At 40.4% G+C, this 14,107-nt stretch overlaps 1 protein-coding gene across 4 annotated transcripts in view; it reads right to left on the reverse strand.

Annotated features, from left to right (window-relative positions):
• LOC307017499 (myosin-10-like) overlaps positions 1–14,107 on the reverse strand; it is a 109,365-nt gene that overhangs the window by 64,196 nt on the left and 31,062 nt on the right. For all 4 annotated transcript variants that reach the window (XM_079694852.1, XM_079694850.1, XM_079694851.1 and 1 more), the window contains exon 4: positions 2,947–2,974. In XM_079694852.1, coding sequence (XP_079550978.1) covers positions 2,947–2,974 — 28 coding nt within the window. The remainder of the gene's footprint in view (positions 1–2,946; positions 2,975–14,107) is intronic.

The raw sequence follows: 14,107 nt of genomic DNA on the forward strand, positions 1-14,107 counted from the left end.
CATCCATCTATCTATCTATCTATCCATCCATCCATCCATCTATCCATCCATCCACCCATGCATCCATCTATCCATCCATCTATCCATCCACCCATCTATCCATCCATCTATCCATCATTCCATCCATCCATCTATCCATCCATCCATCCATGCATCCATCTATCCATCCATCCATCTATCAATCCACCCATGCATCCATCTATCCATCATTCCATCCATCCATCTATCCATCATTCCATCCATGCATCCATCTATCTATCTATCTATCTATCTATCCATCCATCCATCCATCCATCCATCCATCCATCCATCCATCCATGCATCCATCTATCCATCCATCCATCCATCTATCCATCATTCCATCCATCCATCTATCCATCATTCCATCCATGCATCCATCTATCTATCTATCCATCCATCCATCTATCCATCCATCTATCCATCCACCCATCTATCCATCCATCTATCCATCATTCCATCCATCCATCTATCCATCCATCCATCCATGCATCCATCTATCCATCCATCCATCTATCAATCCACCCATGCATCCATCTATCCATCCATCTATCCATCCATCTATCCATCCATCTATTCATCCAGCCATGCATCTATCCATCCACCCATGCATCCATCTATCCATCCATCCATCTATCAATCCACCCATGCATCCATCTATCCATCCATCTATCCATCCATCTATCCATCCATCCACCCATCTATCCATCCATCCATCTATCCATCCATGCATCCATCTATCCATCATTCCATCTATCCATCCATCCATCCATATATCTATCTATCCATCCATCTATCCATCCATCCATCTATCCATCATTCCATCCATCCATCCATCCATCCATCCACCCATCCATCCATCCACTCATGCATGCATCCATCCATCCATCCATCCATCCATCCACCCATGCATCCATCCATCCATCCATCCATCCATCCATCCATCCATCCATCCATCCATCCATCCATCCATCCATCCATCCATGAGACCGGACACTTAAAGCAGGTTTTGTCTATTGGTGTTCATTCACACAACTATTGTTCATCAGAAACCACCAGGAACTGATTATTGACCTGTTCAGGTATTCTGGACACATTACTGCTAAACCACACAAAAGCTTCTCTAATTCTCAACTATGTTAAATATGCCCGTGGAATTTTAACTGGATTAAAAGTGTTTGTCGCAAAGTCCATGCAGTGTTTTTATCCGAAGACTATAAGCAGAGTCAGACTTCAGAAACAGCACTGAGACCATGGGATTCTTCATCTATTTAAAGAAGATAAGATTAGATTACACGTTATTATTTTCAGGAGGGAAATGTGGTTTTATAGCAGCACATTTGGAAAAGTTACGAGTGTCGTTATCTGAAGAGATGAAGATCTGTTATCTTATTCTGTTAAATAGTTATTTGAGATCTAACTCAGGGTCTATTTTTTCACCTGTTATTATTTCAACATATTGTTGTATTCATTATATACTTCCAACTGATGCCTTTGTAATGAAAATAATATAATAATATAACATTCCTTATAGGTCAACTTTTATTTTGAAAAGAACACATTTAATTTACCAAAGTATCGTAAGTAAAACTTCAAATACTTGTTCCTTACTTCAGTATTTCATTTAATACTTTATACATCTACTCCACAATGTTTGGGAAGCCAGTATTCTACTTTTATGTGACAGCTTTTCACTTTGATTGTAAGCCATTGCAGACCATTTACGGTACGTCCACACGGTTCCGTTGCGTGCTTCAACGGAGACGCTTACCATTCACTTTGAATGGGGTGACGTCAAGCTTTGCCGAACTGCATTGTGGTTCAGTCGCGTCACTTTGCCTCCATTGCTCGCTTCGAAAGTTGAGAAAAGTTCAACTTTTCCAGCGTCGACGGAGGCGCCAGCCAATCAAATCATATGCCAGTATAAGCGCTAGCCAATCAAACCGCGTGCTTGTGTGTCCGGGGTGGAGATTAATGTGATTGGTTGTTAGTCGCACACCAGACACGCCCACCGGCAAGCTTCAACGCAACGGAACCATGTGGACGTACCGTTACATGCACAACAACCTACATGACACACTACATGAAAGAGAAAAGCTTTAACAGGGCCTCTTTAAGATCTGAGTGCTTCTTCCAACAGTGTTAACCTGGCTCCATACTTTTATTTTGAAAAGAAGGAAGTTTCCATTTCCCATTTCCCCAAGTACCGTAAGTAAAACTTCAAGTACTTGTTCCTTACTTGAGTATTTTCATTTAATACTTTAAACATCTACTCCACAACCTTTGGGAAGCCAATATTGTACTTTTTCCTCCACTACATCTATTTGACATACCTTTTGATTTAAGCCTTTGCAGACCATTTACATGCACATAAACCTACATGACACACTACATGAAAGGGAAAACCGCAAAAAGCATAATAGAGCCCCTCCAGCAGTGCTAAAGTAGCTCCACTTTCACCCAAAGGAGACGTTGTTTTCTGAATCTATTACAAATTATGCAACAGCGCTTCCTTGGCAGCGTTGGCCACATTGGAAGAGTGTGGCACTTAATTACTCCTCTGCCAGAGAAGATGAAGGCAGGGCACCAAACCGCACTCATAACTCATAAAAAAGCTATTTGAAACCAGCCTTTAAATAAAACAGCGGGATGATGGGAGATGGCCAACTGACTCAGGGTTAGAGAAACAAGAAGGGCGATGAGTAATGAAAAATATAATGCAGAAGTGATGGAGGCTAAATAAGATTGTTAGCTAGTATTTTAAAGAACATTTCGAGAACAAGAACCCTGTCTTTTAGCAGATAACCTTATTAAGATGCAGCCATATAATCTTGAGACAATTTTCCAGCTGTTTTATCACCAGAACCACAGAACAACCATCAGTCCTAACAGAGGAACGACCAAAGAAGAAGAGAGGAGGAAACTTACGTGCAAAGGATGGATTGGTCCTCACGATCTGTACGGAGAAACAGAAAGAGAAAACACAGTCAGCATCTTCTCATCCTCTCCATGGTTTTACCCATCATTACAACTAGAGTAATTACAAAGAAGGAACACTCGAATGCAATGCAACATAACCAGTATGTTTTCTTGGTAGGCTATAGGGCACAGTATCAAAACAGAGGCACAGTATGCGAGTTTTGCTGAAAAAACATTAAAACCACTTTATGATTATTGAGGTAAAAAGCTACCACCGCTAAGCTAAAGGTGGCTAATGTTGGGCTATAAAGGAACTACAGCACGGTCACATGACTTCATGTCACCACCGCTAAGCTAAAGGTGGCTAATGTTGGGCTATAAAGGAACTACAGCATGGTCACATGACTTCACGTCACCACCGCTAAGCTAAAGGAGGCTAATGTTGGGCTATAAAGGAACTACAGCACGGTCACATGACTTCCCGTCACCACCGCTAAGCTAAAGGCGGCTAATGTTGGGCTATAAAGGAACTACAGCACGGTCACATGACTTCACGTCACCACCGCTAAGCTAAAGGCGGCTAATGTTGGGCTATAAAGGAACTACAGCACGGTCACATGACTTCACGTCACCACCGCTAAGCTAAAAGTTGCTAATGTTGAGCTATAAAGGAACTACAGCACGGTCACATGACTTCCCGTCACCACCGCTAAGCTAAAAGTTGCTAATGTTGAGCTATAGAGGAACTACAGCACAGTCACATGACTTCACGTCCGCTAAGCTAAAAGTTGCTAATGTTGGGCTATAAAGGAACTACAGCACAGTCACATGACTTCACGTCACCACCGCTAAGCTATAGGAGGCTAATGTTGAGCTATAGAGGAACTACAGCACGGTCACATGACTTCACGTAACCACCGCTAAGCTAAAGGTGGCTAATGTTGGGCTATAAAGGAACTACAGCATGGTCACATGACTTCACGTCACCACCGCTAAGCTAAAGGAGGCTAATGTTGGGCTATAAAGGAACTACAGCACGGTCACATGACTTCCCGTCACCACCGCTAAGCTAAAGGCGGCTAATGTTGGGCTATAAAGGAACTACAGCACGGTCACATGACTTCACGTCACCACCGCTAAGCTAAAGGCGGCTAATGTTGGGCTATAAAGGAACTACAGCACGGTCACATGACTTCACGTCACCACCGCTAAGCTAAAAGTTGCTAATGTTGAGCTATAAAGGAACTACAGCACGGTCACATGACTTCCCGTCACCACCGCTAAGCTAAAAGTTGCTAATGTTGAGCTATAAAGGAACTACAGCACAGTCACATGACTTCACGTCACCACCGCTAAGCTATAGGTGGCTAATGTTGAGCTATAGAGGAACTACAGCACGGTCACATGACTTCCCGTCACCACCGCTAAGCTAAAGGAGGCTAATGTTGGGCTATAAAGGAACTACAGCACGGTCACATGACTTCACGTCACCACCGCTAAGCTAAAGGTGGCTAATGTTGGGCGTGATGACGTTTAGTCGTCTCATTTAGACACTTAAATCCACCAGTGGGGTATTTACTGACGTATTTTATGTCGTAGAATAAAACTTTAAAATCTCTTCAGCTTGTTTTAACCACAGACCTTATTTCAGGCTAACAACCAAAAGCTGGACTCATTCCTGTTCCATTAAACACAGAGTTATTGCTCTATGGACACCAACGTCATATATATTCAGTGTTTGCACATTTTACAGCCATTCCTCAGCCTCTTTCATCCAGACTATACCTCGCCTGCTGTGTAATGTCCATAAAGTAACACCCAAACTCCTAACCAAAGCTGTAACACCTTTCATCACAGAGGAATCCACACTGAAGTCCAGATGACAGGATTAGCTATGTTCACTGAAGTGTGACCTCTCAACTCTGAGGGTCCTACTGAGCACCATAAAGAACTACAAAGACCAGAACCCAGAGTATAAGCAAGCAGAAGATGACGCAATATGAGAATGGCAAAACTAAAATGTCGAATATTTCTTTAACTCGAATATGGCAACTTATAATTATTTTGAAAGGGTTATAAAGTGTATCTAGAGCAGTGGATCCCACCAAAGCTCATCATCCTCTCAATTGGTCTTCTTCTTGAATGCTTTTAGTGCCAGGTGTTGTACTTTGTGTGGCCTCCTGCTTCTGACATTCTTGTGGCAGGAAGTGAGGAGATTTTTTATTTCCTGAAGAAGACAACACCTCCACATTCCTTAAAGGGGGGGGTAGGTTATTTGGGAGAAACCAGCTCGAGTGGCTAGAATTAGAAAATACACAGCCGGAAAAAACCTGCCACTTCCTTACAGAGCCCCTCCTCCAACACACACGGACGCGCACATGACCAATGAGGGCAAATATTTGTGCTGACAGGCAGGTAGGCCATCCAGTTACTTTAGCCGGGCCGGCTCAGATGATTGGTCGTGCTTTTTACAGCGCCACGGCTTCAACAGATAAAACATTTTATGGATTTTTTGTCAAAGTACTTCAGATATTCATTGCTATCGGGATGTTAAGAGCATTCCATGGAATATAACAAAAAGTGTATCTCGAGCCAGTTTCTCAAACTTACCTACCCCACCTTTAAGAAACTGAAAGGCATGGGACCACTGCCGACCCATATGCACTCACATTGCCCACCACTACACTCTTCAGGACACACAGTACATGCCTTCATGATGTCTTATTTATATATCCTTCCAATCAACTGTTTTCTAGCTCAAGAACAAACACACGGATGATATTTCACCGTGATTCCTTCATTTTAAACGCTTCCTGGACACGTTGACCGGCACCAATTTCTTCTAATGGGAAGGCTGTGTAGCTTATCACGAGTTTGACAATCAAACACACACTCACTAAAAAGCCTCCAAGCAACATAGAGTCAGCGTTACGTGATGAAAGCGGGAGCGTGTTAGCACGGTGACCTCATGTTTCTGAAATTAGCTCTCAATCTGCAACGAATTGGAAAACAATCTGGTACAAATTGCGATAAAAAGCCACACATTGGACGTGCCGGGTGCTGCAGGACTGAAGTCCAGATACCCACACAGTTACCTCGAGTGTTGCTCTGGTGCTTTAACAAACACCATGTGATGCATAAGTCTTTCCTGTTCCTCTGGAAGCGTTTTGTTTGCAGTTGAGGCAACATGAGCAGTAATGGATACCATGGATCTACAGGCTAAAGCTAGAACAATGAAAAGATGCTCAGAAAAAAGTCTCACATATGGATATTGGAGTGTCTGGTCAGTAAATAGATCATTGCTGGGTGAGCAAAGAACCGGATATCGACATTGTGACGATATTGTAGGGTTGACCATCGGTGCTTTCACCAAAAGAAGAAAGGCTGGTCAATTCAGAAAGAATGACATCACTCTACTGTAATGCATTCTTTAAAAACCAGATAAAGGAAAAACTTACGATGTCAGGGAATCCAAAACCTAAGACGATATCCAGTCTCAAATCACGATATCGATATAATATTGATATACTGTCCAACCCTATACAAGATGTCCTCTGTTGACCCTGATGTAATCAGATATTACACAGTAGTATTCATGCGTTAATAAGCCACATCTCCAAATACATTCAGTCAATTAAACAAACAAACAAATCTTATTTGATAAAAAAGCCCAATAACTTATTTCCATAACAACAACAACAACAACAACCATATTTAAGGGAAGAGCTGCTAAAATTAAAATCAATGTAACCCTATGGGAGAGCCGTGATGTAGGCTGTTAAAGGATATTCAAATGTCCAGAATAATTTACCTACGTTTGATTGAGTTTGCTAACTTCTAACTTAACTTATGGGGCAATATACCTCACCTTTAATGAGGGGTCCTTCATAAGCTATATACTGCTTCATGTCATTGAATAGTTTAACATTTATTTTCTTGTGTTTTTGTGTATAGTAAATGTTTTATTTAGTGATATTATTTAAGGTAGTTCAAGTCGTTTTATGCAGGTGGAGGTGGGATTAGTGCACCAGTATGTCATATGGTCTTTTACCAAGGAAAGCACAAGGAGGCCACAGGAAAGGCAAAGGGCAAGATTTAGGAAATGGTCGGTGGATGTCTGCTCATCACCTCAAGCTCAACCTTGACAAGACTGAACTGCTTTTCCTTCCGGGAAAAGATTGTCCCACTCTTGACCTAACAATCAACATCGGCCCCTCTGTTGTTTCCCCGACTCAGACTGCAAGGAATCTGGGTGTGACCCTAGATAACAAACTGTCCTTCACTGCAAACATCTCACTCCGCTGCTGCAGATACACTCTTTACAACATCAGGGGGATACGTCCCCAGCTGACCCAGAAAGAGACGCAGGTTCTGGTCCAGGCTCTCGTCATCTCACGCCTAGACTACTGCAACTCCCTCCTGGCTGGTCTACCTGCATGTGCCCTCTGACCTCTGCAGCTCATCCAGAATGCAGCGGCTCGTCTGGTCTTCAACCTTCCTAAATGTTCCCACACCACCCCGCTTCTCCGCTCCCTTCACTGGCTTCCAGTAACTGCTAGAATCCACTTCAAGACACTGGTACTTGCGTACCATGCTGTGAATGGATCTGGCCCTTCCTACATCCAGGACATGGTTAAACCGTACACCCCAGCACGTGCACTCCGCTCTGCATCGGCCAAACAGCTCGCTGCACCCGCACTGCTAAATGCTAAATGCAATATAATGTAATGTAATGTCAAATATGTTTTGGTGATATTGGATCATGTAATAAATGCACAGAAACAAAGGTCTTGACTTGGATAATTCTCTGCGTAAGACTCACTATCTGGTTCCTCGGCGGCAGTTTACTTCTCTACTTACTTCCATGTGTGGCCCTCAGTGAGAGTATGTGTGGACCCCCCTGATCTAAGGTGCTGTGTTAAAGAGTGATAGCGTGCATCCATCTCCTCCACGCTGCCACCTTCACTCTCTTGGCAGCGAATGCTTCCTCCAACACTATACAACGACTGCTGGGTCGTATTTACCCAGGGTGCCATGCTGGCTGGACCAATCAGACGGCTCTTCCAGTAGCTCATTACTGCCTCGCTAAATCTTTCCCCCCTTTGTGTTTCCCTCTCACTCTGCTGCTCTCATTTCCCCCTTTTCCCCTCGTGAACGCTGCAAAGCCAGACCACTACGGAGCGGAAACTCACTGAAATCCCGTTTCCTCACCAGCAACATGTGCTTTTAATTAATCACCTCATCAACGGGAACTCACAGCCGGTTATTTAGGCGATGTTAATGTCAGATGGAAATAAGTCATGTTTCCAGTTATAGGTCAGACCGCAGTTCAGGCTCTGTTTGGAAACCATCTACATGTCGTCATAGGAGAAGGAGGCTTTCCACCAATCAGTTCTGCAACCACGGTTCACTGTAGGGTGAAATACTTAACTCCATTAACAAGACATAGTAGTTCTTAATGCAACAAAATCCAGCCGTTTGCATTTCTCCAGTTACCTTTAATTCCATGTTACTTCAAATCAAATCAAAAATGTTGGGAAAAAAACGTTTAAAATGATATGTATTGGGATCTCAGGGGTGTAACAATGACTTCAGATGGATTGTTTTATAAATTCAATAATCAAATATCCAGCATCACGAATGCAAAGTGAATTGTCATTTTTAGTACAGTATATACCCTTAATATGAAATCCCCTTTTCTATTTGAACATAACTTACATTTCTATTCCATTTATTAAAAAGAATAGATTGGCATCTAAATATAGTAAAAGTAGAACTACTCAGATCTTGTACTTGAGTAAAAGTAGAAGTACACAGATTTTGTACTTGAGTAAAAGTAGAAGTACACAGATTTTGTACTTGAGTAAAAGTAGAAGTACTCAGATCTTGTTCTTGAGTAAAAGTAGAAGTACTCAGATCTTGTACTTGAGTAAAAATAGAAGTACACAGATTTTGTACTTGAGTAAAAGTAGAAGTACTCAGATCTTGTTCTTGAGTAAAAGTAGAAGTACTCTGATCTTGTACTTGAGTAAAAGTAGAAGTACTCAGATCTTGTTCTTGAGTAAAAGTAGAAGTACTCAGATCTTGTTCTTGAGTAAAAGTAGAAGTACTCAGATCTTGTTCTTGAGTAAAAGTAGAAGTACTCAGATCTTGTTCTTGAGTAAAAGTAGAAGTACTCAGATCTTGTACTTGAGTAAAAGTAGAAGTACTCAGATCTTGTTCTTGAGTAAAAGTAGAAGTACTCAGATCTTGTTCTTGAGTAAAAGTAGAAGTACTCAGATCTTGTTCTTGAGTAAAAGTATAAGTACTCAGATCTTGTTCTTGAGTAAAAGTAGAAGTACTCAGATCTTGTTCTTGAGTAAAAGTAGAAGTACTCAGATATTGTACTTGAGTAAAAGTAGAAGTACTCAGATCTTGTTCTTGAGTAAAAGTAGAAGTACTCAGATTTTGTACTTGAGTAAAAGTAGAAGTACTCAGATCTTGTTCTTGAGTAAAAGTAGAAGTACTCAGATATTGTACTTGAGTAAAAGTAGAAGTACTCAGATCTTGTTCTTGAGTAAAAGTAGAAGTACTCAGATCTTGTACTTGAGTAAAAGTAGAAGTACTCAGATCTTGTTCTTGAGTAAAAGTAGAAGTACTCAGATCTTGTTCTTGAGTAAAAGTAGAAGTACTCAGATTTTGGACTTGAGTAAAAGTAGAAGTACTCAGATCTTGTACTTGAGTAAAAGTAGAAGTACTCAGATCGTGTACTTGAGTAAAAGTAGAAGTACTCAGATTTTGTACTTGAGTAAAAGTAGAAGTACTCAGATCTTGTTCTTGAGTAAAAGTAGAAGTACTCAGATCTTGTTCTTGAGTAAAAGTAGAAGTACTCAGATCTTGTACTTGAGTAAAAGTAGAAGTACTCAGATCTTGTACTTGAGTAAAAGTAGAAGTACACAGATCTTGTACTTGAGTAAAAGTAGAAGTACTCAGATCTTGTACTTGAGTTAAAGTAGAAGTACTCAGATCTTGTACTTGAGTAAAAGTAGAAGTACTCAGATCTTGTACTTGAGTAAAAGTAGAAGTACTCAGATCTTGTACTTGAGTTAAAGTAGAAGTACTCAGATCGTGTACTTGAGTAAAAGTAGAAGTACTCAGATCTTGTACTTGAGTAAAAGTAGAAGTACTCAGATCTTGTACTTGAGTAAAAGTAGAAGTACCAGAGTGTAGGAATACTCTGTTACAGTAAAAGTCCTGCATTCAAAATGTTCCTCAAGTAAAAGTAGAAAAGTATTCTCATCAAAATATAGTGAAAGACAGTAAAAGTAGTCATTGTGCAGATTGGTCCATTTCAGAATAATATATATGATATGTTTTATAATGATTGATCATGAAAGTGTTCTCAAAGCTGGTAAAGGTGCAGCTAGTCTGAATGACTGTATACTGCAGGGTAGCTTGTGGATTTACTCCAGGTGGAACTAAAGTCTGATTTAACACTTGGTTAGATTTCACATCATTCATCCACATCTGTGAAGTAACTAAAGGTATTAAATACATGGAGTGGAGTAGAAGTACACCATGTACCTCTGAACTGTAGTGGAGTAGAAGCACACAGTACATCAAATAGAAATACTTAAGTACAGTACTTGAGTAAATTTACTTAGTTACTTCCAAACTTTGAGTATAAGTACAATATCATATCCTAATGAAACCTGTCATTTGCACTCCTGTTCATTAATTCTCCCAATTTAAGAAACTTTGCATACTTTCTAGAATCTAGAGTCTAGATAGTTTCCTCTCCAATTCACGTGTAATAGCTACGTCGGTCGACAGGGCAAAGCGTAGTATCTTCACAAATACGTGACATGGATACAATATGTTTTCCTATGCATTTCTAATGACCATTGTCCTTGTCACGTGATCGCAAACTTTCCCAGCGTGAGAAATATGAACATGGCGGACACCCGATTTATTTTTAGTGGAAAATCCTAAATTGTAGGATAGCTTGGCCGTTAAAATGCTTTTTGATTACATTTCTAGTGAGAACTTCCTCGCTGGAATCTACTTCCAGTGGATGTGTAGGATCCATAGTTTGATAGATATTACGAAGATTATTTGAGCTTTTTTTTTTTTTACAAAATATTGTCACGTCTTGAGGGTTATTTGTGAATAAACTACATTTTGCCCAGTCGACCAACGTAGCTATTACGCGTTTTTGAGTGAGACTGGGTAGAAATCTCCGTCCTGTCTCCCGTGTTAGGGACGGGTCTGTGTAGCACAGCAGGGTTCCCCCTCGCTACTAATCATTTATCCCCAGATTAAACAAACCCCTAATTCTTCACATTCCAGAGCAATCCCTCTCCCTCCGTCTCAAAAGCCCAGATCGTTACACTAAACCCCCATAATCGACCTCATTTAACGCGGTTCACCCTGTAAATCAAATTAAAGTCGTGTTTTAATACCAATACTGTACGTGTACTTCCTCACACACATACATATTGAGTTATTTGTATATAAACTGTGTCCCAAGAAGTTACCCCTACATTTTGCCGCCCCCGTCACCTAGCAACCAGCTGCAGTCACAAGTGCCGGTAATAATTTCTGACACTAGGCTAAATATTTTCAAACTGTTTTCAAACTGTTTTCAAAACTGTTTTCAAAACTGTTCAATATGGAGTCAGATCTAGCTGTACTTATTTTGGTGTTATATAATATGTTTAAATTATTTTCCCGAGGTCGCAACAGGCCCCCGTGAAGAGGGCTTCATTTTCCCCGTGCATCTGGATAAATTGCGCAGTCTGTTCCTTGAAATTGTTGAAGTAAGATTTGTATAACAAAAGCAGTTAAATAAATAAATTAGCTTTATAATGAATCCCAACAATATGAAAACCAAACAGGGTTTAGAAATATTTTCACTTCATATTATTTTATGTATGTAATATAAAGAAGACATCTCCAATTGCCCGTATATTTAAATACACAAATTAAATAGGTTTACTTTTCTTTCATGTCGTTTACTATTTGGGTGAGTACATTTAAAAACGAATCCAGCTGAAACCGTTGTAGCCGTTGATGGGACGTTACAAGCCATATATATATTTTTAAAACTCATTCGTCACCGTCACCCGTTGCATCCTGGGATATGGTACACCGCGGAGTGTACATCAGATGTATCCTCTAAATCTGGGGAAAGAAGGCTGCATTTGCGGGCCGCATTCGGAGGAGTCTTGTCTTTTTTTTTTATTGGGACAGCCTTCGTTTGGCGGAAGTGACGTATGCGGTCTCCGAACGCATCCTCAGGAGGATGCGGCCGCTGAATTGGGACACAGCAATAGTGTCTCCACTGTAACTTGTCTCCATGCTTTAATGTTCAAAAAGCTCTTTATTTTTCTCATACTGCCTGTGTTTCAGCACCTCTTTGTAGCCTTTGCAGACCATTTACATGCACTAAAACCCGGATAACTCACTACAGAAGAGGGAAAACCCCAAAAAACACACTAAGGCGCCTTTGAATAATGACTATCAGTATTTTTCCACCACTGACTGTGAGTGATTTGTACTTAATGGACCAAATATAATGAAACCGTTATATAAACCCAGAAAATCTGGGCACCAAACAACAGCTTCATTTATTTGTTCATGGTTTTAATAAGTCTAAAATATCTCATTTATGCTGCAGGCTGAAAAGCTTTGAGGATTCCTAACCTCAACCACTCTCCATATCCATCGCTGAAACCAAATAGTGTATAAAAACATTCTTAGCAAAATAGAATCATAATTACGTCCATTTATTGTCAATGATCCTTGGAAATCTGTCCCAAATTCAAAGTTATCCCCACAAAGTCTGACCCACAAGTGGTTGTTTTATTGTTAAATCTCTCAATCTATGGTTACATTAAGACGTATTCTCATTCATCTCAAGCTTGTGATAACATTGGCAGAGTCAGACTCATTTCTGTTTAAAAGAAACTCACTGACTTCTCTCTATTAAAAAAACATCACTACTTTGCACACTTCTAATGTAAAATGTATCCTATGTGTATATTTAAAGTACACATACTGATATACACCTGAACATCAGCAGGAGAGGACTCTTTAAAGTAGAGACACTATATACTGATATACACCTGAACATCAGCAGGAGAGGACTCTTTAAAGTAGAGACACTATATACTGATATACACCTGAACATCAGCAGGAGAGGACTCTTTAAAGTAGAGACACTACATACTGATATACACCTGAACATCAGCAGGAGAGGACTCTTTAAAGTAGAGACACTATATACTGATATACACCTGAACATCAGCAGGAGAGGACTCTTTAAAGTAGAGACACTACATACTGATATACACCTGAACATCAGCAGGAGAGGACTCTTTAAAGTAGAGACACTACATACTGATATACACCTGAACATCAGCAGGAGAGGACTCTTTAAAGTAGAGACACTACATACTGATATACACCTGAACATCAGCAGGAGAGGACTCTTTAAAGTAGAGACACTACATACTGATATACACCTGAACATCAGCAGGAGAGGACTCTTTAAAGTAGAGACACTACATACTGATATACACCTGAACATCAGCAGGAGAGGACTCTTTAAAGTAGAGACACTAAACACTGATATACACCTGAACAGCAGCAGGAGAGAACTCTTTAAAGTAGAGACACTACATACTGATATACACCTGAACATCAGCAGGAGAGGACTCTTTAAAGTAGAGACACTACATACTGATATACACCTGAACATCAGCAGGAGAGGACTCTTTAAAGTAGAGACACTACATACTGATATACACCTGAACATCAGCAGGAGAGGACTCTTTAAAGTAGAGACACTATATACTGATATACACCTGAACATCAGCAGGAGAGGACTCTTTAAAGTAGAGACACTATATACTGATATACACCTGAACATCAGCAGGAGAGGACTCTTTAAAGTAGAGACACTATATACTGATATACACCTGAACATCAGCAGGAGAGGACTCTTTAAAGTAGAGACACTACATACTGATATACACCTGATCATCAGCAGGAGAGGACTCTTTAAAGTAGAGACACTACATACTGATATACACCTGAACATCAGCAGGAGAGGACTCTTTAAAGTAGAGACACTACATACTGATATACACCTGAGCAACAGCAGGAGAGGACTCTTTAAAGTAGAGAC

Source organism: Notothenia rossii, assembly GCF_949606895.1.
Source record: "Notothenia rossii genome assembly, contig: SUPER_8_unloc_1, whole genome shotgun sequence".
NCBI lineage: Eukaryota > Metazoa > Chordata > Actinopteri > Perciformes > Nototheniidae > Notothenia > Notothenia rossii.